Source organism: Enhydra lutris, unplaced genomic scaffold (assembly GCF_002288905.1).
Source record: "Enhydra lutris kenyoni isolate GAN:26980312 unplaced genomic scaffold, ASM228890v2 scaffoldscaffold3, whole genome shotgun sequence".
NCBI lineage: Eukaryota > Metazoa > Chordata > Mammalia > Carnivora > Mustelidae > Enhydra > Enhydra lutris.
Window position 1 is genome coordinate 31273810 of NW_019154087.1, and position 25509 is coordinate 31299318.

Below are 25509 nucleotides of genomic sequence, written 5' to 3' on the forward strand. Positions count from 1 at the left end.
CCAAAGTCCATAGTTTACATTAGGGTTCATTCTTGGTGTTGCATGTACTATGTATTTGGACAAAGGTAAAATGAAACACAGCCATTATTATAATATTATACAGAGCATATTTATTGTGCTAAAAATCCTGTGCTCTACCTGTTCATCTCTTCTTCCTACTCCACAACTGGTAGTAGCTGATCTTTTGTCTCCATAGTTTGCCTTTTCCAGAATCATACAGTATGTGGCCTTTTTCAGAATGGCCATTCAGAATGGCCATATGCATTTAAGTTTCTTTTATGTTTCTCATGGCTTGATAGCTCATGTCTTTTTAGTGCTGGATAACATTCCAACATGCCTGCATGTACTGCAAAATATCCACTCACCTACTGAAAGATGTCTTGCTTGCTTCCAAGATTTGACAATTAAGAATAAAGCTACTATAGGCTCTCCACCCAGAGACCTCTGCTCTGTTGCACCACCCATGGTGCTACCTTGGAGAGCCATGGCCTCTTTTCATTTGGTCCTCATCCAACTTCAGGTTTCTTTCATCAAATCAGATAACCTCACTCAAGCCTGTGGCCTTGTCTGGGAGGCAGCAAGAGGAGGAGCCAAAATAGTTGCTCTTCCAGAATGCTTTAATTATTAAATTTGGTATGAAATATTTTCCTGAATATGCAGAGAAAATACCTGGTGAATCCACACAGAAGCTTTCTGAAGTAGCAAAGGAGTGCAGCATATATCTCATCGGAGGTTCCATTCTTGAAGAGGATGCTGGGAGATTATTTAACACCTGGGCTGTGTTTAGGCCTGATGGAACTTTACAGGTAGAGCACAGAAAGCTCCATCTGTTTGACATCGATGTTTCTGGGAAAATTACATTACGAGAATCTAAAACGTTGAGTCCTGGTGATATTTTTTTCCACAACTGATGCTCCTTACTGCAGAGTAGGCCTGGGCATCTACTATGACACTGCTTTGTAGAGCTTGTGCAAATCTACGTAGAGGGGCTGGCAGCTGTTAGTCTATCCTGGAGCTTTTAATCTGACTTCTGGACCAGCCCACTGGGACAGACCTGAAAAAGCTGGCTGAAATATGCCAGTAAATCCCCATTTTTAGCCAGAAATGATCAGACCTGTATGCAGTGGAGGCAACAAAGCTCTAAGGTTTAGGCTTCTAACATGTCATGAAACAGGATAATAACATTTCTGCAATTTAAAGAACTTCCTGTTGAATTCTTTACAGTTTTTTTTTTTTTTTTTTTAAATTTTTAAAAAACATCAGCCTTTCCCTTCCTGGGAACTCTCTATTGAGATGATGGAGCATCAGCACACCGTCTCTTTCACGTCACATTAAACAGTTAAAAAGGACCCCCTGCTACCCCTTCCCCCGCCAAAAAATAAAGCTGCTATAAAATCAGTGTGTAGGTTTTTATGTGGACATTAATTTTCAATTCCTTTGGGGAAATACCAAGGAGCATGATTGCTGGACTGTATGGTGAGTATGTTTAATTTTGTAAGAAAACTGCCAAACTGTCTTTCAAAGTGCGTATCATTTTGGATTCTCACTAGCAATGGTCCTATTACTCTACATCCTTGTCAGCATTTGGTATTGTCAGTACCCTGGATTTTGGCCATTCTAATAGGTGTGTAGTGATATGATGGTTACTTTTATGTGCCAACTTGACAGGCCCATAGAATGTATAGAAAGCTGATAAAGCATTGTTTCTGGGTTTGGCTGTGGTGTGTTTCTAGAAGACATTAGCATTGGATTCAGTAGACTGCCCTCATCAATGTGGGCAGGCATCACTCAATCTATAGGGGGAATGAATAGGAGGAATGAATGGAACAAAAAGCAAAGGAAGGGTAAATTTTCTCTCTTGAGCTGAGATAGCCATCTTCTCCTGCCCTTGGACATCTGAACCCCTTATTCATGGACCTTCAGACTCTGGGACTTACACCAGTGGCCCCCAATTCTCAGGCCTCTACCCTCGGACTGGGAGTTATACCATTGACTTCCTTGATTCTCAGGCCTCTGGACATGTACTGAATTATATCATCAGATTTCTTGGTTCTCTAACTTGAAGATTGGAGACTTGGGACTTCTCAGCCTCCATAACTGTATGGGCCAATTCCTGCAATAATTTTCTCTCTCTCTTCCTCTCTCTCTCTCTCTCTATATATATCTTATTGGTTTTGTTTCTCTGGAGAAACAAACATAAGTAGTATCTTTTTGTTTTATTTTGCATTTCCCTGATGATATATGATGTTGAACATCTTGCCATATGCTTACTAGCCATCTATAGATCTTTGATGAGGTATTTAGGTCTCTTGTCCTTTTTTTAAATTGGGTTGCTTGTTTTTTTACTGTTGAGTTTTAAGAGTCTTTGCATATTTTGAGTAATAGTGCTTTATCAGATGTGTCTTTCACAAATATTTTCTCCCAGTCTGTGGCTTATCTACTACTTCTCTTGACCCAGTATGTTTTCACTTAGACATATGATCTTATACGTCTTCATATTAATAATTGGTATTTAGTATAGATGTGCTTACTAGTATGGATATGCTTAATATACTCTAACAAGTGGAAAACTCTGATTCTTGGTACTACATCTGAAAAGCTGGCTCCTTTAATTCCCAAACTTTTCCTCTTGGTCTCCTTCTATCTGATAGAACAAACTTCTTCTTCTTCTTCTTTTTTTTTTTTTTTGGTAACATTTTTATTTATTTACTTGACAGCGAGAGAGCAAAGGCAGGGTAAGCAGCAGAGGAAGAGAGAGAAGCAGGGAGCCAGATGTGGGGCTTGATCCCATGATGCTGGGATCATGACCTGAGCTGAAGGCAGATACTTAACTGAGACACCCAGGTGACCCTCAGAAAAATACTTCAAAAAAATTTTTTTTTAATTATTTATTTTTGTCAGAGAGAGAGAGAGAGAAAGTGCACAAACAGGAGGAGTGGCAGGCAGAGGGAGAAGCAGGCTCTTTGAGCAAGAAGCCCAATGAGGGACTTGATCCTAAAATCCTGGGATCAAGAGCTGAGCAGATGGCAGACACTTAACTGCTGAGCTATTCAGAACAATACCTTTAAAAAAAGACTTTATTTTTAAAGTAATCTCTACACTCAATGTAAGGCTCGACCCCACAACCACGAGATCAAGAGTTGCATGCTCCACTGACAGCCAGCCAGGCACCACAGAACAATACTTCTTTAAAAAGCAACAAAAACTATCAGCAAATGTGGATGTCTGTGACCACATTTAGGAGATAAATAATTAATATAAGCATGGTTCATTTTTTTTCTCAAGAAGAAGCCAGTACTCCTTTGTTGTTTCAGAACATTTACAAATTTTGGTTTTCTCATTAAATTTAAAGTACTAACCTGGTATCAAAAGTAATATTACTTTGTTGGTGTTTCATTTTATATTTTACTATCTTTTAAAAAATATTCAACAAACATTAAAAATGTACTCTTTAAAATGTGCTATCTAAATGCTGTAATTAAAAAATGATGTTCCCAAAGTTTAACATTCATAGATAAGACATGAAGGAAGGGCATTTCTAGGCAGAGATAAAGTCTTGAACAAAAGTACAGAAATGAAAAGGGCAAGGTTTGTGTGCATGTTATGTAACTTGTGTGAATGGGGCGTGCAGGAAGATACAGAAATGGAAAAGTGGATTGGCTTGTTTGAAACACCCAGTGCCAAACTTACACAGTAGCAATAAATTTCTGAGTATGGGAGAGACATTTTCAAAATGGTACTTAAGAAGATTAACCTAACTACAGTGTGTGGGATAACTTGTAAGAGACAAGTTACCAAAGGGATTCCAGGTGAGATGTTAGAATACACCAAATCAGTAGGGTTGAGAACATCATCAAAAGGACAGCAAGAATGCAGTGAGGGGCAGATTTCAGAAAGATCACAGGCAGACACAATGAACTGGCAGCTGTTTAGATGTGGGAGAAAAAACAGTAGTAGTCTAAGAGGTGTAAGCCTCATGTATGGGAAGATACTGCTCTTCTGAACAGAAATAGGAGACTAGGAGTATGAGGAGGCCTTCAGAGAAAAAAAATGAATTAAGGTTTGGGAATATTTAACTTGAAGTGATGGTGGATCACTTACATTTAAATGTTGAGCAGAGGGGTGCCTGGATGGCTCAGTGGGTTAAAGCCTCTGCCTTCGGCTCGGGTCATGATCCCGGGGTCCTGGGATCGAGTCCCACATCAGGCTCACTGCTCAGCGGGGAGCCTGCTTCCTCCTCTCTCTCTCTGCCTGCCTCTCTGCCGACTTGTGATCTCTGTCTGTCAAATAAACAAATAAAATATAAAAAAAAATGTTGAGCAGATACTTGGAAATGCCTGAATCTCATAGGCGATACATGGTTTGACAATGAACGATTGCACATGGGGAAAGAGAGAGGATGGGAGAGTAAGAAAAATGAGAGAAAAACAAAAATTAGAGGAGACAGTAGATGCTGTTAAGGGACAGTATAATGAGAACCTGGAAAGTACGGTACCTTGGACACCAAGAGAAAGGAAGCTTTCCCAAATAAGCAATTGTGGAAAAAACTGAGTGGTGTTTCTCTTTTACACAGACTCCCTGTTCCTTAATAATAGAACCTGATACCCAGAGATGGGCTATGTTTTCCAGCCTCTTTTATAGCTATATGTACCTGCTGACATAGTTTGGGCCAATGAAATGTAAGCATGTATTTTCTATGTGTTACTTCTCGGAAGTCTCTTTGAAAAGGAAGGGGGCTATACTTTGTTTTCTCTTCCTGCTGCTTATAATGCCTGGAATTCTAGCAGATAATTTTTAGACCATGAGCTCAGCTTAGACTGGGAGGCATACATCAAGATGTGGAGCAGCATAATAGAACATCCTGGTTCCCTGCCACGAAGGAGCCACCATATCACCCCTGAAAGACTACCTCCAGACTTTCTTTTTAGATGAATTAACAAACATACAGTCAATCTCAAATAAGAACTGAGGAAAAAATTACTGGGTGTGAAAGTAAAGCATAGCTGGGGACATGTCCCTTATAATGGCTATGAAAACAGGTCTAGAGGGGGGCCTGGGTGACTCAGTAGGTTAAGTGCCCAACTCTCGATATCAGCTCAGGTCTCGAGCTTAGGGTTATGAGTTCAAGCCCCACACTGGAACATACTTAAAAAAAAAAAAAAAAAGAAAGGAGAAAATAGGTCTAGAGTCAAATTAACTAGTTTGAAATCCAGCTCCATTATTCATTAACTATGTGATATTGGGTGAGAAATTTAGTGGCTTTCAGCATACTAATAAAGACAGTAATAGAACCTACTTCATGAGTTATATGAGAAAAGATTTAGATTATTGGTATAAGGTGCTTCACAGTGCTAGCATATAATAGGTGTTCAATGAATGTAAGTGAAAAAAAGTCAGGTGGTCACTGATAACATGGTATAATTTTTAAAACACATTTCATGAAATTTTCGTATTTCAGAATCATAATATGTCTGCAGTTTAGAGAAAGAAATTTATATTAAACAAAATACTGAACATAAAATATACTTTATGAACTTCAAATGATTACATAAGTATTTTCACCATTTTAACTTGAATACATATCACTTTACAATGTGACTACTAATAACATTGACAAAGTATATTCTGTTGTATAATACATGCCAAGTTATGTATCACCATTATTTGATTTTTATTTAAGAAAAAAAGCAAAACAATGGAAACCAAATCATAATGGGCTGAAGAAATTAGTTTTCAAAACCAATTCAGTTTTATAATATTTATAAGGTATTTAAAGCTATTGAAGGAAGAATTCCCACATCTCATGCAATACTCCAGATATCACCTGCTATCTACTTAATCCTCAGAATGTTGTATGGAAAAATTGGTGACTATGGAGTTCTTCGTTGCAGGTAACATATTTGATAAAGAATCAATCTGATTTATTTATTCTAGTGGTAGCCAACATGGAGGAATGGAAAGAATCCAAATTTTGTAGTCAAATAAATCTTAGTTCAAATATGGGTTCCATTTCTTACTAATACCATGAAAATAACTGTATAGGGTGGTTAATTAGCATTAAGACTATTTTGCAGGAACTGAGAAGTGCTGAGTCAAATTCTTTATTTCGTCTTTATATGTAATTATAATTCTATGTTAATGTATTTATTTTTTCCTGCAGCACATTCATTTAAAACTATTCAGGAAATATTTACTACAATGAGAGATAATGAAAAAGATTTACTGTTCTCCTTTAAAAAGATTTTCCAATCCCAAAATATGGTGTACCATTCTTGTTACTGAATCGTAAGAAAGAAATAATAGCCGGGAAAGGTAGAACAGCTACAGTGATTCAGGAAACAGAGGAAGGATTTTCACACTAAAAACTTTTAAAGAAAGACTCTGTGTTAAGAATGGAGATTCTGGGGGCGCCTGGGTGGCTCAGTGGGTTAAGCCGCTGCCTTTGGCTCGGGCCCTGGTCTCAGGGTCCTGGCATCGAGCCCCGCATCGGGCTCTCTGCTCAGCAGGGAGCCTGCTTCCTCCTCTCTCTCTGCCTGCCTCTCTGCCTGCTTGTGATCTCTCTCTGTCAAATAAATAAATAAAAATCTTAAAAAAAAAAAGAATGGAGATTCTGAGAAACACCAAGTATTATAAAATTATAAAGTGTTGAGGGTGTACCTTTATTTAGATACAGAGGTGTGTTATTTATTTATTTATTAAAATATTTTATTAATTAAAAGATTTTATTTGTTTATTTGATAGAAAGAGAGAGAGAGAGGGAACACAAGCAGGGGTAGTGCACGAGGGAGAAGCAGGCTTCCCACTGAATGGGGAGCCCAAGGCGGGGCTCAATCTCAGGACCCCAGGATCTTGACCTGAGCAGAAGGCAGACGCTTAATGACTGAGGCACCCAGGAGCCCCCAGAGCTGTTATTTAGATAGATCCGGCCACAAGACCCAGCAACAATATAGTACCATTCATCAGTTACCCTTCTATGAGGTCCTTGAGAAAAGAACATGCACTGAGGAAACAGGCAAGATAGAAAAACACTGTATTTGTACCTGGTACAAAGGTTTTAAGGTCACAAAGTCCTGTTTAGAGATCTGCAAATGAGCTAGGATAAACCGTATGAAGAACTCCTTCTGCTTAAATTAGGTTAGGCTCACTGGCCAAATTTCAGATCAAACAAAAAGCAGATAAACCTTTATGATTTCCATTCCCAATCTCAAACCCAAATATATCCAAGGAAAGAGTAATCAAGGCCACAACAGACTTGAACAGCCAGAAGGAGGTTGTCAGTCCGCACCAGTGTTTTCTACAAAGATGGCCTAGACTTGAAATTGCAGTCTGGGTTTCTATTCTTGTTGGGGTTAAGGGAAAATAAAGTCCCTAAGGAATGTCCACCACTAGAAAGCTAATTTACAGCACCACTGGATCATCCTCCAAAGCATACAGATTTTTCTCTTTTCATACAATATCGTAAAATGCGGTAGTAAATGGGTTCTAGATCTCAAAGGGTATCTGTGGAAGATTGGGAAAATAAGGTTTAAATAACTTTGAGGAAATTATGAGGCTTTCTGCAAGCATGCAAGGAGAAATAAGTCCATGAGAAAGGATTATGGATCAACATCTAGTTTCTTAGTAGGAAGAGGCAGTTTCCAAAGTCCTGCAATATATATTTTTTTATTTTATACATCTCTCTTGTCATCTCATATTACCGCTGATACACATCTCTTTCTCCATTCCTTACAGAATGTCTGAGGCTGAACTTGTCCTATTTTTGTATCCCCATAGCCTAGCAGCAGTCTATAGTATATGCCTTTATATCTATATCTCTATCTATCTCTATGTATTTGTCAATGTGTGTGTGTTTTAAGATTTTATTTATTTGACACAGAGAGAGAGATCAGAAGTAGGCAGAGAGAGAGGGGGAAGCAGGCTCTCTGCTGAGCAGAGAGCCCGATGCCGAGCTCGATCCCAGGACCCTGAGATCATGACCTGAGCCAAAGGCAGAGGTTTAACCCACTGAGCCACCCAGGCGCCCCTGCCAATGTGTTTTAAGAAAATGATTATTCAGCTAGATACTGAATAGGAAAAAGAAAAACGTATTAGATATATCCTGTAGAAGCATACAGCTTTGTATGGAAATCATCTCACTTTTATGGAACAACTGTCATAACAAATGACCCACAGAATTGGGTATCAAATCGTGTTCTGCAGAGTATAAATACTATAAAACTTTGTAGTAGTTGCAAGTTAAAGTATTGTAGCTCATTGGGGGTGAGGCGTGGTCAAGACAGTATCTATTTAATCCTTTAAAGATGATTAGAATGTGGAAGGGCTTCTTGCTGGGGAAACAAAACAAAACAAAACAGCCAGAGGACATTTTAAGGTGGATTCTGACACAGACTCAAGACCATTGCACAAGCCAGGTTCCTTTTACCTGAGGTTAAGAGTCTCATTGGTTCGGGGTGGGGGTGGGTGGACTGGGCCTTTTCAAGCCCTTGGTTATAAACAGAGTGAGGAGTCAATGTTGCGGTTGCCTGGCATGTGACAACAAACAGAGCTTTCTGTTACCCGGCCTTTGCATTGCTTCTGTCTGTGAGCTTTTCCTCTCCTTCCTCCGGTTCCCTGTTTCTTGTCACCACCACTTCCTGAGATTCTCTTCTTGGTTTGGGATTATCTGTACGATAGAGTCAGAGGTGTTTTCCCTCTGTGGGTGCGAATGTAGTTGTAGTAGCTGGGGGGGGGCTGATTTGCGGAACCCGGGCTCTGCGAAGAGAATGGTTTTTTTCTTTCACAATTTTTGCTATTGTCTTTCCTGCCGCTCTAACTGGTTCATAGAAGAAAGAGATCATGGTCAAGCGAGCTCTAACCCCTTCTAACGTATTTTCCAGAGCTCTTCCGACAAGCACAAACCTTAAAGCCGTTGGCGCCGCAAGATGACCTGCCCCATTACCCCGGCTCTACTTTTGAGTACGCGGTGAGCGAAGGGCGGAACAAGGAGGGACGTCCGCAGCTCAGTGCGCGTGCTCCGAGAGCTTGGCGGGGGAGGAGTACTACGACCCCTCGCTCCTAGAGACTTCCGGGGCGGAGAGAAATGGGCGGAGGGAAGACCGGGAGTACAGGGACTGGCGCCTACTTTTTAATCTCCTTTCCTAGCGGAGTACTTCAGTTTGTGCCTGGTGAACAGTTAGATGGTTGTGAGGGGTATCTTATTCCTGGTCGCCCTCCCTTTCACTGTACCACCGGGCTATAAATTGAGCTAGAGAAAAATCTGACCCCAGTGAGCAGGTAGGGAGATAGCCTCTGTGGTTAGCTCGTCCATTTATTCAAGTTCTGTTCGACCCTCTTCAGACCGTCGTCAGCTTCCTTTTGCTCCACGCCTCTAGTCGCTTTGTTTTTACCCTTTTTGCAGCGGCGGCTTCTCCCGCTCCGCCCCTCCCTCCCAGAATTATGTATGATCGAGCTCCCCGCTTGTTCAGATTGGCTGAAGGTGGCAGCACTGAGGAGCATGTGGGTCCTGGATCCTACCAGGTACCTTTCCTGAAGCAGCAGGCAACAGGTAAGAGGTAGGGAAAGGCAAGCCTCCTGTGACAGACACCTCACTTTCAGCCAGGCTCGCTTCTGTGTACTTGTTAAACACAATGGTACCTTAGTAAGTGTAACAAATTAAAGACAGTGTTCAGCTGTGTCAAAATAAAATAAGGATTGAAAAGCATCACATGTATAAGTATTTTGGGTTATGATTGGTGGTTAATACATTGTTAGGGAGGTTAATGCTTATAACAACTCAATTGTATTAAATACAGATATAGGCTCCAAGAACATTGATATTGATATCAGATGCTGAAAAGCAGCAAAATTCAAAAATTAAAACAATGACAAATCTGCACTCCAGAAAAACCTAAATCAACCTACTACTCTAATGTCATCAGTCATGTAAACACAGTAATGGCATTTGTTTAAAATACTGTGTAACAACAGAGGAAATGCAGATTTACAAGGGAAAAACTATAATTTGCGTGGTAGTAAGCCTCTCACATTCTCTCTCACCTATACCCAGCATTCACCCCACATACATTTCAGTAGTTTCAACTTCGCATTTTCTAGAAATTTATGCTCGCTCACCTCTATGCTTTAGTAGCTGCTGATACTTTGCCCAGTATGCTGTTCCTTCCTTCCTAACCTCATTGAGTCCTACTTACTCTTTTAGACTCAGGTAAAGTGAAATTGTTCTTTGACTCTACTATTTCTCAAAGTCTTTCTTTGACTCCTTAATGACTCTTTCATAGGACTTTGATATTATATCTTAATTATCTGTTAACTTATCTGGCTGCCACACTAAATGTGATTCTCTTGGGGGCAATAGCCATGATCTTTATTGTTACTCTCAGCTTTAAAATTTTTTTAAAAGATTTTATTTATTTATTTGACAGAGAAATCACAAGTAGACAGAGAGGCAGGTAGAGAGGGAGAAGCAGGTTTCCCGCTGAGCAGGGGGCCCGATGCGGGGCTCGATCGCAGGACCCCGAGATCAGGACCTGAACTGAAGGCAGAGGCCTAACCCACTGAGCCACCCAGGCGCCCCATCATCTTTTAAAGTTTTAAAAAATAACAAACAGTAATTCTTGGAATAAAATTAAAAAAAATGTCTAATGGGCTACACATAGCAGAATTAAAAACTCACTACATGACTTATGTGAACTCTGCTTAGAAAGCAGTAAGTGGAGTGTTGCAAGGCCCTGCTTTTACTGTTTTATAGAATTTTGCCTTGCTGACTTGTGAAAGAAACTAGGAAATTCTATGCTTAGCAAAGAAGCAGCTGCATCCTATTGAGCCTGTTTTAGCAATACTTAGCAACAACATGGTGATAATTAATAGAAGGTACAGGTATTATTTCTCTACTGGATAATTTAAAAGTAGCTATTATATCTTTCCTAGGTTTATTCTGTTTTACCCTTCTTTAAGATCAGCGACACACTGGTCTATGGAGAAATATACACAGTTAATTCAATTAAGAGTCAGGTAGATTTTTATAGAGTATGATGTAGGAAGAATAGATGTTAGGACTTTAAATAACTTGTTACCTTCAACTACAGTAGAGCAGAGGAATTTATAATCTTAGATCTTCATAAGAAAGATGCAAATACTTGTTATTTCTAACTTTTCTCCTTCCTAATTACCACTCTCATATTACTGTAGCCTTCTTGGTCAATCTTCCAGTTTATTATCTTCACATTTTCCTCAGGAAATTCTTTTCATCCCAGTCTGTAAACTTCATTGCCTCAGCCTTCAGCCATTTAATCAGAGAGACTCTTTTCAACCCAGGATTTGCAGCCTAAAAAGAACACACTGAGCTGCTCCGATTTCACAAGTAGGAGAGAGACTGATGTTCCAATTCCAGATTATTGAGAGCTATTCCTGATTTTCTCACATTTATCTAAGAAGGAAGGATATTTTTTCTCATCAAAGCAAATTTTCTCCAGAGGCAACCAGCCTAGTAAAATAGGATAAAAATAAAGTCTTTTTAGTAATCTGACGTCTCCTGGCATATTGTGCTAAGGAAAATTTAATTGCTTTTTAAACTTGATTTACATAATAAATGGCACCCACATCAGCTGTATATTAATTATCTATATTGGTTCAATATTAGTTATCTAAGCTGGGTAACACTAGCTCCTAAATATATTCTTTCCCAGATTTCTTTGATGGAGGAGTGGTTAGCTTTACCTGCTATAGAGGCATGAGCTGTCCATGGTCTGCACTCATGCCCATGAGCTTATGCCACCAATAATGATTTATCTTTTTAGCCAGTCAGAATTTAGGGAGACCACCTCAGGGAATGCAGTCTGTCTTTAAATAAACAATATATATGTGATTGCTGTATATGATGATATCCCTGAAGATGAGTATGTTTCAGAGGTCTAGTTATTGCTTTTATATGAAGAATGACCCTTTTGTTTTGAGGCAGTAGCTGTGGCTATAGAACTTGCCCTTTAATCACATGCTGCCCACCTTCTTTCTCAGAATGGACTAACTTTTATTGCTTCATGCCAGTTTGATTTATCTTCTGCTGTTGGTGCCTCAAACTCAATATTTCCCAGACTGAACTTATTTCTTTTCAAATCTTTCTCCTGTATTCTTAATTTCTTCTTTCTGTCTGACAGTTTGATTTATCATTTGTAGTTGGCACTTCACATGCCGGTGTATCCATATGTCCCAAATCAAACCTTTTATCTCACACTCCACTAACCCTAAGTCTCCAGAATCATCTTCTCCTATATTTTATACCTTAATTATTGGTAGCACTGTTTGTAGTATTATTATTTATTATTCTGGTTTTCCCATTATTAGAAGCCAGAGTTTTGGCTTATTCATTATTATACCCTCACTGCCTCTCTCCACACACAATAAAGCATTCACTATTGTTAAATGAATGACTAAAGGTGTAGTTTAGAATATCACCTATGAATTCTCTATTTATTGATTAGTATGCAGGGCACTACGATAGGGTGGCCAGACATCTTGATTTATATGGGAACATGGTTTTAGCACTGAAAGTTCTATGTCCTGAGCATGCTAGAACAGTTTGCCACTCTAAATGTAAACATTATGTATACAATTGTGAATAAAACAGACAAGTCCCTTCTTTCATGGAGCTAATCAGTATAAACACTTTGTTTTTCTTGTGGTTTTACTTGAGGTCAGTATTTCATGTACACTTTTAGCCTATTGATGAAAGATTCTATATAATTAATTTTGGAAAGCTTCACTGAAGATTTTTTGAGTACTGGCTTTCTTTAATGCATGGGGCTATTGAGTGTTTGGTTTTTCTTTTCTATTTTTCTATGAATTTCAGTATTTTGCAATTAATTTCACACTTGTTTAGGTAGATCCAGTTAGATTCTCTGCCATGGTATTAGGACAGCTGTCTAAGAGCTAGTCTGAACTTAGCTTTCTTAGTTTTCATATTTATCTCACATTACCTCATGTTGTATGAACCTAAATTAAAAAAAACCCAAAACCTTTTACTCGTAAGATTAAACACTTATGTAGAAAATTTCATAAAAATTATAACCTCAAAAGTAAATACTCAAGAAACATAACATTGTCCAATTTCCCTTTTAATTATCCTTCTTTCACTCCCCTACAGGTGAGCCCTGTTCTGATTTTTATGGCAATCATTTCCTTGCTGATCTTTAGAATTACTAAATCCTGTTGATGAAATGGCCCCTTTATAATAATGCAACGTCTCTCTTATCTCTAGTATTCACTGTTCTAAAATCTGCTTTGTCTGATTTTAATATAGTCACTCCAGCTTCCTTTGATTCATGGATGCATGGTGAATCTTTTCCATCCTTTTATTTTTAACTTCATGTCTTTATGTGTTATGAGGGTTTTCTCTAGACAACATAAAGTTAGGTCTTACTTTATTATCCAATTGACAATCTCTGCTGTTTATATTGGGGTACTTAGAACTTTTCTATTTAATTTAATTATCAATATCATTGTGTGTAAATTTATTCTCTTGATATTTGTTTTTATCTTATCTCTTCTTTGTTTCTTTTTTTATCCCTACCTTGTTGAATGAGTTTAGTTGTTTTTTTATTTTTTTAATGATTTTGTTTTTACCTTGACTATTGCTTTACTAGCTATACTGCTTTATTTTTTAGTGGTTGCTCTGAGGTTTACAATATACATCTCTAACCTATCACAGTGTCCCACTTAACATTAGTATATGAACCTTACAAGAGTGTTCTTCCATTTCTCCCATCTCATCATCTCATCAACACAAGAGTGTTCTTCCATTTCTCCCATCTCATCTTCACTACTGTGGTCATATATTCTACTTCTATATATGCTATAATGTCACAATAATTTGAAATTATTTTTGCTTTAGTTATTTTTAAAGAGATTAAGAATTGAGAAAAAAAATCTGTTATTAACTCACATAAACTTGTCATTAACCCTATCAGTGTACTTCTTTTTTTTTTTAAGGTTTTTATTTAAGTAATCTCTATATCCAATGTGGGGCTTGAACTCATGACCCTGGATCAAGAGTTGCACACCCTTCTGACTGAGCCAACCAGGTGCCCCATATCAGTGTACTTTTCATTACAGAAGTTTGATTTCAGTATTTTTATATCTTCCCTTTATTTCCTCATCATGTTCATCTTTCTTCTACTTTTTTGAACACATGGAGAATATTTATAAAGATATTTTAGTGTTCTTTTAAAAATAATTTTTATTTAAATTCAATCAATATTTAATGTATTATTGGTTTCAGAGGTAGAGGTCAGTGATTCATCAGTCTTATATAATACCCAGTGCTCATTACATCATGTGCCCTCCTTACTGTCCATCACCCAGTTATCCCATCCTCTCCATCTTCCTCCCCTCAAGCATCCCTGTTTGTTTCCTATGCTTAAGAGTCTCATGATTTGTCTCTCTCTCTGATTTCATCTTCTTTTTTTTTTTTTTTTTAAAGATTTTATTTATTTATTTGTCAGAGAGAGAGAGCGCGAGAGTGAGCACAAGCAGACAGAGTGGCAGGCAGAGGCAGAGGGAGAAGCAGGCTCCCCGCCGAGCAAGGAGCCCGATGTGGGACTCGATCCCAGGACGCCGGGATCATGACCTGAGCCGAAGGCAGCGGCCCAACCCACTGAGCCACCCAGGCGTCCCAAATCATCTTCTTTTATTTTTATCTCTCTTCCCCTATAATCCTCTGTGTTGTTTTTTAATTTCCAAATATCAATGAGATCATATGGTCACTGTCTTTCCCTGATTGACTTCTTTCCCCTAGCATAATACCCTCTCGTTCCAACCATGTTATTGCAAATGACAAGAGTTCTTTTTTTCTTTTTCTTTCCTTTTTTTTGATGGCTGGGCAGTATTCCATTGTATATAGATACCACATCTTCTTTATCCATTTATCTGTAGATGAACACCTGGGCTTTTTCCACAGTTTGACTATTGTGGACATTGCTGCTGTAAACATCGGGGTGCACATGCTCCTTCGGATCACTACATTTATATCTTGGGGTAAATACCCAGTAGTGCAATTACGGGTCATAGGGTAGCTGTGTTTTCAACGTTTTGAGGAACCTCCATACTGTTTTCCAGTGTGGTTGCTCCAGCTTGCATTCCCACCAACAGTGTAGAAGTGTTCTCCTTTCTCTGCATCCTTGCCAACCAACATCTGTCATTTCCTGACTTATTAATTTTAGCCATTATGACTGGTGTGAGGTTGAATCTCACTGGTTTTGATTTGCGTTTCCCTGATGCTAAGTGATGTTGAGCATTTTTTCACGTGTCTATTGGCCATTTGGATGTCTACTTTGCCGAAATGTCTGTTCATGTCTTCTGCCCATTTCTTGATTGGATTATTATTATTTTTTGGATGTTGAGTTTGATCAGTTCTTTATAGATTTTGGATATTAGCCCTTTATATGATATGTCTTTTGCAAATATTTTCTCCCATTCTGTTGGTTGTCTTTTGGTTTTGTTGAATGTTTCCTTTGCTGTACAAAAGCTTTTTATCTTGATGAAGTCCCAATAATCCCATTTTTGCTTTTGTTTCCCTTACCTTCGGAGACATGCCTACCAAGAAGTTGCTGCGGCCAAGTTCAAAGACATTGCTTTGTGTATTCTCCTCAAGGATTTGGAGGGGTTCCTGTCTCACATTGAGGTCTTTCATCCGTTTTGAGTCTATTTTTGTGTGTCATGTAAGGAAATGGTCCAGTTTCATTCTTCTGCATGTGGCTGTCCAGTTTTCCCAACAACATTTGTTGAAGAGACTGTCTTTTTTCCATTGGACATTCTTAACTGCTTTGTCAAAGATTAGTTGACCATAGAGTTGAGGGTCCATTTCTGGGTTCTCTATTCTGTTCCATTGATCCATATGTCTGTTTTTGTGCCAATACCATACTGTCTTGATGACTTCAGCTTTATAATAGAACTTGAAGTCAGATTTTGGTACCACCAGCTTTGGTTTAATTTTTCAACTTTCCTTTGGCTTTTCAGGATCTTTCCACTTCCATACAAATTTTAAGATAATTTGTTCCAGCTCTTTGAAAAAAGTTGATGGTCTTTTGATAGGGATTGCATAGATTGCTCTTGGTAGCGTAGACTTTTTAACAATATTTATTTTCCCAACCATGAGCATGGAATGTCTTTCCATTTCTTTGTGTCATTTTCAATTTTTTTAAATCCATGTTTTATAGTTTTTGGAGTACAGGTCTTCCACTGCTTTTGTTAAGTTTATTCCTAGGTATCTTATTTTTGGTGCAGTTGCAAATGGGATTTTTTTCTTGATTTCTCTTTCTGTTGCTTCATTAGTGGTGTATAGAAATGCAATAGATTTCTATAGATTGATTTTGTATCCTACAACTTGACTGAATATCATTTATCAGTTTTACCAGTTTTTTGGTGGAGTCTTCAGGATTTTCTATATATTGTATCATGTCATTTACAAATAGTGGAAGTTTTACATCTTCCTTACCAATTTGGGTGCCTTTTATTTCTTTGTATTGTCTGATTGCTGTGGCTAAGATTACAGTATATATTGAATGAAAGTGGTGAGAGTGCACATCCTTGTTTTGTTCCTGACCTTAGGGGGAGAGATGTGAATCTGTCATGATCAAGGATGATGTTAGCTGTGAATTTCTCATATATGGCCTTTATTAGACTGAGATATGTTCCCTTTCAACCCACTGTGTTAAGGACTTCTATTATGAATGGATATTGTACTTTGTCAAATGCTTTTTTCTGCATTTATTGAAATGATCATATGGTTCCTATCCTTTCTCTTATTGGTATGATGTATCACATTGAATGGTTTGTGAATACTGAACTACCCTTGCAACTCAGGAATAAATCCCACTTGATCGTGGTGAACGATTTTTTTTTTTTTAAACATATTGTTGGATTCAGTTTGCTAGTATTTTAAGGATATTTACATCTATGTTCATTAGAGATATTGACCTGTAGTGCTCTTTTTTTTTTTTGTGGTGATTTTGGTATCAGGGTAATGCTGGCTTCATAGAATGAATTTGAAAGTTTTCCTATTGGAATAGTTTGAGAAGAATAGGTATTAACTCTTCCTTAAAAATTTGGTAGAATTCCCCTCTGAAGCATCTGGTTTGGACTTTCGTTTGTTTGGAGTTTTTGAATACTGACTCAATTTCTTTTCTGGTCATGGGTCTGCTCAAATTCTCTATTTCTTTTTGTTTCAGTTTTTGTATTTATGTTTCTAGGAATTTATTCTTTTCTTCTAGGTTTTCTAATTTGTTGGCATATAGTTTTTCATAATATTCTCTTATAATTGTTTGTATTTCTGTGGTGTTGGTTGTTATTTCTCCTCATTTGTGATTTTTTTTTTTTTGTGAGTCCTTTCTCTTTTTTTTCCTTGATAATTCTGGCTAGAGGTTTATCAATTTTATTGATTTTTTTTTTTTCTTCTCAAAGAACCAGCCTCCGGTTTTCATTGACCCGTTCTTTTGGTTTTTTAGTTTCTATAGGATTTATTTCTACTCTAATCTTTATTATTTCCACCCTTTTGTTGGGTTTGGATTTTGATTATTCTTCTTTTTCTAGCTCCTCTAGGTGTAAGGTTAGGTTCTTTGAGATTTTTCTTGCTTCTTGAGGTGAGCCTGTGTTGCTATAAAGTTCCTTCTTAGAACCACTTTTTCTGCATCCCAAAGATTTTGGACCATTTCATTTTCATTTTCATGTAATTTTTTATTTCTTTTCTCATTTCTTGGTAGACCCATTGATTGTTTAATAGCATGTTATTTAACCTCCCTGTATTTGTGCTATTTCTAGATTTTTTTTCTTATGGTTGATTTCTAATTTCATAACATTGTGGTCAGGAAAAAAAGCATAGTACGACTTTGATTTTTTCTTTTTAAATATGTTGAGACTGGTTTTGTGGCCTCATATATGATCTATTCTGGAAAATGTTCCATGTGCACTTAAAAGAAATGGGTATTCAGCTATTTTAGGGTGGAATGTTCTGAATATAGCTGTTAAATCCATCTGGTCCAGTGTGTCATTCAAGTCATTGTTTTTTTGTTGTTTTTCTGTTTGGATGATCTGTCCATCAGTGTAAGTGGGGTGTTAAAGTCCCTTACTATTATTGTATTACTATGCATTATTTCCTTTATGCTTGTTGTTAACTGTTTTATGTATTAGGGTGCTCCTATGTTGGGTGCACACATATTTGTTATATTTTCTTGTTGGATTGTCCGTTTTATTATTAGATAGTGTCCTTCTTTGTCTCTTGTTACAGTCTTTGTTATAGGCTTATTTTGTACAATATAACTATTGCTACCCTGGCTTTCTTTTGATATCCATTCACATGATAAATGTTTTTCCATCCCTTCCCTTTCATTCTGTAGGTGTCTTTAGGTCTGCAGTGAGTCTTTTCCAGGCAGCGTATACACGGGTCTTGTTTTTTATCTATTCAGTCACCTTATGTCTTTTGACTGAGGTGTTTTTAGTCCATTTATATTCAAAGTAATTACTAATAGATATATATTTATTACCATCTTTTTCTTGTTTTGTGGTTGTTTCTGAAGATTTTCTCTGATCCATTCTTGTCTTTTTCTCTTTCATAGTTTGCTGGTTTTTAGTGATATAACAAAGAAATAATTCTTGATTTCAGTTGCGTTTTAGTAAATGTGGGCTTCAAAAGAAACACATTATTTCCTATTTCAGAAAGATTGTTTTTTATTATTAGCCCAGATTAGTAAACTGTAGTAATTATTGCCATATATTCTGACAGTAGTGTACATTTTCCTTTAGTGTATAAGAGTCTCACAAATTTTGTTTCCTCACTTTTATTCTTTTTATTACCCATTAAAGATAACTGCTCTGTTCTCTCCCATATCTTTTGTGATATTTGTGTTGCTTAAATTATACTCATTTTCTTGATACAGTTCTTGTTTTTTTTTTTTTTTTTAATCAGTCTTTTGGAAGACTAAGTCTGTCTACTAAGTTTATCAAGTTTGTCTAATTTTATGATTATTTGTTCCAAAGAAATTTGTATCTTGGATTTGTAAACCTTTGGGGTCAGGCAGTCAAGAAATACTTACCGAGTACCAACTATGTACCAAAGCAAAGAGACATTATTAATTACTTGCTGTAAAGTAAATTTAAATTATTTCAATCTAAGTTGTCGCCACAACTTTATATATGCTATTCTCTGTAAATAATAGATGTTGCTCCAAAATGTAAAATACTGGTCTTCTGAGGATGAAAATATTTTGTTAACTAAACATAACTGTTGTTTTCATCTCAACCAAATATTCTTAGAGGAAAAAAGGCTTTTGCTTTTTATTTCTTTAAGTATTTTTTTCTGTTGTTTGGGACTTCCAGTTCTGTAAGTTCTTTTATTTAATATATGTTAATAAATGTTCTGCTGTTAATCAGAATTTTAAAAAATACAGCAACTTCTGTGGCTAGTCATTAGTTCTGATAATATAGTCTCCACAGTTGAGGTTACTAAATGATTTTATATATTTTGAATGCTTTTTATCTGAAATCACTGGGACCCTATCTTATCTTCCAGTGATATGATTTTACTTTTATAGGTGGCTACGCACCATTCCTTTCTTTGGCTGCCAGAGAAAGTACTTTTACTGTTGCCTCTAACACTGAGAAAGCTGTTCCAGGGCCAGGACACTATAATGTTTCAGAAGCACAGGTAAATTTATAATAGTTATTATAGTTGTTAGAGTTAATAAGAATTATACTTCCCTCCTCTCCTAGACTAATATGTCATTTGTCATATTTTCTTTTCCCTTCATATCCTCTTCTTTCTCCTTTTAATCTATATTTTGTTATTAGAACATGAGAAAATTAAAAGTGTTTATTGTTGATTGCCTGGTTGGATGTTCTCCATTTTTCTATGTATTCTATAAGACATAAAACATTGTTACGTGCTTCATGGTTCTTGAGATTCTTGAATGGGAGAATAGGACTATTGAATGAATTATGGTGCATGAAAGCTGTGCAGATGATCAAGATATGTAGATGGAGGATGGCAGTAGAATTAAAAATAGTTTGTGTGCATATTCTTAAGGTATAGCTACTGTCATTGCCTCATCTGGCTCCTAAACAGTCTTGAGAGTCTATGACCAGAATATCTTTGATGATCCATTCATGTTCAGAAACAGTGGATATAACTCCAATATCTTCATAATTGTGAATATCATCTTTTACCCTTTTCACATTAATTTTGTCTTCATACATAATGACTCCTAATTGAGCTTAGCAGATCTTTATTTCCTCTGTTGGAGGCCCAGGTGCTATCATTGATGCCTTAATTGTTGCGTTAGACTTCCTGAGTTGGTAATAGCAACCATTCTCTCAGTTAGGAGTTTTTGCTTAGAAACAATAAAATAGATTTTTAAGAGAGATACTAGATTTATAATAGTATTTATAGGAAAGGTATTTGGGTGGCTTATGGGCTTGAAGGATTAATTGTATAGTTAAGTCCTTTTTTTAAAAAGATTTTATTTATTTATTTGACAGGGAGATCACAAGTAGGCAGAGAGACAGGCAGAGAGAGAGAGGGGGGAAGCAGGCTCCCTGCTGAGCAGAGAGCCAGATGCAGATGCAGGACTCGAACCCAGGACCCTGAGATCATGACCTGAGCCAAAGACAGAGGCTTAACCCACTGGGCCACCCAGGCACCCTTGTATAGTTAAGTCTTAAGGATGGACAGGACTAAGACAATTCCAGGTATTTCAATAGTAAGAACTGCAATCAGGAACTGCCATTAGATAACTTAATTCTATAACGCCCTTCCATTTTTTTATGTGTGACTCCATTTAGGATTAAAATTCTTAGTAGGGAGAATCTGTTTGGCCCAGTCATTCCTGGGATAGGGAATCCTGTCTTTGGAAGCTTCTCTAAAACCACAAAGTATAGGGGAAGTTTGATTGCTCTAACAATGGTGAATGTGGATGCTGTTATGGGAAGATAATGGATGGGATGCTGGACAGATAAAAAACAATAGATTACCATTACAGTTTATCCCTTGACTGCCCAGTTCTCTTCTCTCTCATGTGTACTACATATGCATATAATTCTTCTTCCCACATATACTATTTAAAAAACACAATTATTTTATGTATAATTTTCAAATATAACTTCCCTGAAGGAGCTAAACTAAGGTCTAGCTATTGCATTCAGAGATGATATTACATTGTCACTACCAAATGGATCTTTAGATTAAGGCCATTTCTACTTTTGTTTTTTTCACATTCCTGTTCCATTATTCTGCAACCTATAGATTAAATGGTAAGTAAATATAACATGAGATATTATAAAGAAGTGGTTAGTAGTGTGGGCTCCTAAAGTAGACAACCTGTATTTGAAATCTGTCTCTGCTACATACTAGTTCAGACAGATTTCAAAATAGGTAGACTTAATCTTAACTACTTAATCTCTTTGAGCTTTAGGGATACTAGGGATACTAAGTTTGTGGACCTTTTGTAAGAGTTACATTCATTAGTAAGCATTTTAGAGTAGTGCTTAATTATAGGTAGCATCTTAGAACTTTTATCCATTATTAGTGTTGCCATTTTACAATAGAAGAGGGAAAAAAAGAGAGGGGAAATGAAAGAAAGTGATGTAGGAAACAAGGAAATGCAGATAGGGACTTGTTAGTTTATGTAACTGATCTGAAGCTATAGATAGTTTAAGATTTTTTCATTACTCATTCTGTGTTCCCTGTCTCTTTAGAGGGACTTTATCTGGTGGAGTTTTCAGCCTGATGTGGTAACCAGAATCTTTAGTTCTAAGGGGTCTGAGCTCTTGATTCACAGGCTTCCTTCTCAAACCTTTAAATAAACTTGCTCTTGCCATTTTCAGTGGGCATTATAGTTTGAGGAAGCTCTGCAGGGTTTCTCCGTGTTCCATCCCACTGCAGTGCATGGCTTTCCTTAGTCCTGTTTCTCAGTCCTGGTCAGGGTTAATCACCTCAGCCAATATACTCCTTATTTTGCTTTCTAGTGCACAGAACCTGGAATGGCCAGTTGAAGGTCTCAACTTCCAATTCAGTGGAACGTTTATTTCTCTTTCCTGGGTTCTTAAAACTTACAGAATACTAGCACCTAGAGGACAAAAAGCAAAAAATAGTAATGGGTCATTAGATGTCATTATTAGAAGTGTCACTCCTGCTACCACTCTGTGGCCCATGGCCAGCATATTATGGGTATATGGGCTTGCTGTAACTCCACTATTCCAAGAGGGGAATGGAATAAAATATACAATAGGCAGATTTCAAACTTGTTAAGTATGACAAATATCAGGATGTTGGAATATTATAATAATAGTGATTTTAGTCAATTCCACATATAAAATAATGTAAAGTGCAACTTAGACCAGGTTTTATTTTATTCCAAATTGGGGTACATTTCTTGGATTTCAAGAATAAGGAACTAGGAAATGTACATTTTTTTTTTTTTAACAGTGGAAGGGAGTATTTATTTGACAGAGAGAGATCAGAAGTAGGCAGAGCAGCAGGCAGAGAGAGAAGGGGAAGCAGGCTCCCCGCTGAGCAGAGAGCCCGACGTGGGGCTCGATCCCAGGCCCCTGAGATCATGACCTGAGCCGAAGGCAGAGGCTTAACCCACTGAGCCACCCAGGTGCCCCGGAAATGTACATTTTTAATACAATGGACAATCTAAGAAAAAGAGTACTAGTATTCTCTGTTTCTTCTTCTTCTTTTTTATTATTATTTATTTATTTGACAGAGATCACAAGTAGGCAGAGAGACAGGCAGAGAGAGAGAGGAGGAGGAAGCAGGCTCCCCGATAAGCAGAGAGCCCGATGCAGGGCTCGATCCCAGGACCCTGGAGTCATGACCTGAGCCGAAGGCAGAGGCTTTAAACCACTGAGCCATCCAGGCGCCCCTCTGTTTCTTCTTAAAACTATAAACCAATGCCAGGAGAAGATTGATTTCCTTGGTTTCAGAAATGACTGTGCCTTATTTACTCAGTTGCTGTTGATTTTTTTGGATTGTTTTAGGCTAAATTCTTTTTTTTTGGTTTGTTTTTTAGAATCAGAATTATATTTTCTTACTTTAAGTTCTTCCTTTAAGCTTTTTATGATCCTTTTTTTAAAATTTAATTTTATTTTTTCAGTGTTCCAAGATTTATTGTTTATGCACCACACCCAGTGCTCTATGCAATACATGTCCTCCTTATTACCCATCACCAGCCTCACCCATCCCCCTACACCCTCCCTTCCCAAACCCTGTTTGTTTCTCAGAGTCCACAGTCTCTCATGGTTTGTCTCCCCCTCTGATTACCCCTAACTCCCTTCTCCTTTCTAACTCCCAGTGTCCTCTGTGTTATTCCTTATCCTCTACAAGTAAGTGAAACCATATGATAATTGACTCTCTCTGCTTTACTTATTTCACTCAGCATAATCTCCTCCAGTCCCGTCCATGTTGATTCAAAAGTTGGGTATTCATCCTTTCTGATGGAGGTGTAATATTCCCTTGTATATGTGGACCATATCTTCTTGCAGAACTTTTAGTTTCAAGAATTGTGAATTTATCACGCTATTTAAAAAAGAAAGTCCATTATTATTTTAAATGACCTAATTAGAAAATGTTTGTCATGTGACAATAGTTAGCATACTAATTATATAAATAATTAATATGCTTGATAATAATTAAAGGGATAATCCTATTGGAAATTAATGCCAGCATTTAACAATTTATTTTTATACCTTTTTTTTTGAGCATAGGTTGAAATGTTCCTTTCTGTTAGCAATTACCTAGTAAATATTATTTGGAGACTTCAAATGAAATTTGAGAAGACTGAAAATGTGGTTGTAGTTGTGAAGGCCTGCCTCCATTGTATGTAATACTTGAAGCTCTTATAAAGGAAAACATTTGGGAGTTGAAACTGTGTGCCCCAATTCAGTCTTCTCTATTTCTCTGTTTCTGTTATGGTTATTTCACTTTGATTATGGTTGTCACCAGTATGCCAAAGTTGGGAGTGAGGATGGGAGTATTCTTTTTGCCTCTCCACCTCTTGACTTGTTATGGGCAAATTCTCTTCTTTCTTTGTCTCCTCTAGCATATCTGAAGCATACTAATTTTTTTCAAAAGTAAGTTTTTTTAGAAAAGAATTTAAGGGAAATTAAGAAAATAAAAGACACAGAAGAATGAAGTTTACAAAGTACAAGTTTCTGATTCTTTGATAGATAATTAGCTTATTAAGTCATATACCTTATTTTGTTCCTGTCCTTTTTCCTAAAATGAATCCCACCCCAAAGAGTCAGTTCAAATTTCATTTATGTTTTCTGGCTCTAATTCTTTTCTAGTTTGTGACCTGTTTATGCATGGCTGATATCATCTTTTTCCTTGCTATATAAGACTTAGATGTGGAGATCTCTTCCCTGGATCCAAATAAATAGTTTCTTTCATATTTCTCACTATCAGGGCCTACTAATAGATGTCCAAATTAGGTTTGATTTTTGATCTGAAAGATACATTTCACTAGAGCTGTATAATGGGATATCAGACGCGATCCAGTAGATGGCCTCACCCTTCCGATGAGACTGCATTCTGTATTGTTGGGCCGTTGCTGGCAATGTAGTAATTCATCATATAACCACAGCATATAGACAAAAGCATAGGACTCAAGAAGTAGGAAGGCTGTTGTCTCATAGTTTTCATATAAAATGTATACTTACCTCATAATATAATTTTTGAGTCCTTTGACACATTGTAGTTCCTTTTATAACCTCTGGTAAAATCAGTAGAATTGGTAATTATGAAATATGAGTAATTAGAAAAGTGCTGGTTAATTTCTACCAGTTTTTAAAAAATCAGATTAATTTTGCTATCTTCTGTTGAAGTTCAATATAAATTCAAATTACAGTGTGAAATGTAAGATCATAGAGACTACAGTAATGGCTTTCAAAGAATCAAGATTTGAGGAGATTTTCTCTTTTTCCATGCTTTTACTTTTTATCTAACTTGTAATGCTAATGTTTACAAAATCATTAAATTTTGTTATAGATCCAAACTCTTTAAACAGGAATTATGGTCTTATTAAAACAGTTATCAGGTAGTGGATTGGCTACCTAAGAATATAATTTTGACTCAGTTTTTAAAAGAAGACCTCTTTTGTGTATTTCTTAAAAGCTGAAAGCAGCTGAGTAAGATTCAAACCAGAGATGGGCTCAGTTAATAGTGATCATGAACATCTGGTGTGTATACCATGAGAAAAGGTCTGTTGGTAAATAAGTGACTTAAAAAATCTCATCTGGGGGCTCAGCCTGGACTAAGCATCTGCCTTCAGCTCAGGTCATGATCCTGGAGATTGCAGTCCTGGGACTGAGCCCCAGGTTGGGCTCCCTGCTCAGTGGTGAGTCTGCTTCTTCTTCAGCCTCCCTATGTTCCCTTTCTCTCTCTCTCTCATCATTTCTTCTCTCTCAAATAAATAAAATCTTTTAAAAAAAGATCTTATTGGATCTATCAAATGCCAACCATTATTACTG

At 37.1% G+C, this 25509-nt stretch overlaps 1 protein-coding gene and 1 pseudogene across 1 annotated transcript in view; both read left to right on the forward strand.

Moving 5' to 3' along the window:
* Nucleotides 1-463: 463 nt before the first annotated feature.
* Nucleotides 464-1144, forward strand: LOC111152743 (annotated as a pseudogene).
* An 8291-nt stretch (nucleotides 1145-9435) lies between these two features.
* The window catches only part of LOC111153773 (sperm tail PG-rich repeat containing 2), a 596073-nt gene continuing 579999 nt past the window's right edge, over nucleotides 9436-25509 (forward strand). Inside the window, exons 1-2 of the mRNA XM_022513010.1 lie at nucleotides 9436-9544; nucleotides 19575-19687. Of these exons, the coding sequence (XP_022368718.1) occupies nucleotides 9436-9544; nucleotides 19575-19687 (222 nt within the window). The remainder of the gene's footprint in view (nucleotides 9545-19574; nucleotides 19688-25509) is intronic.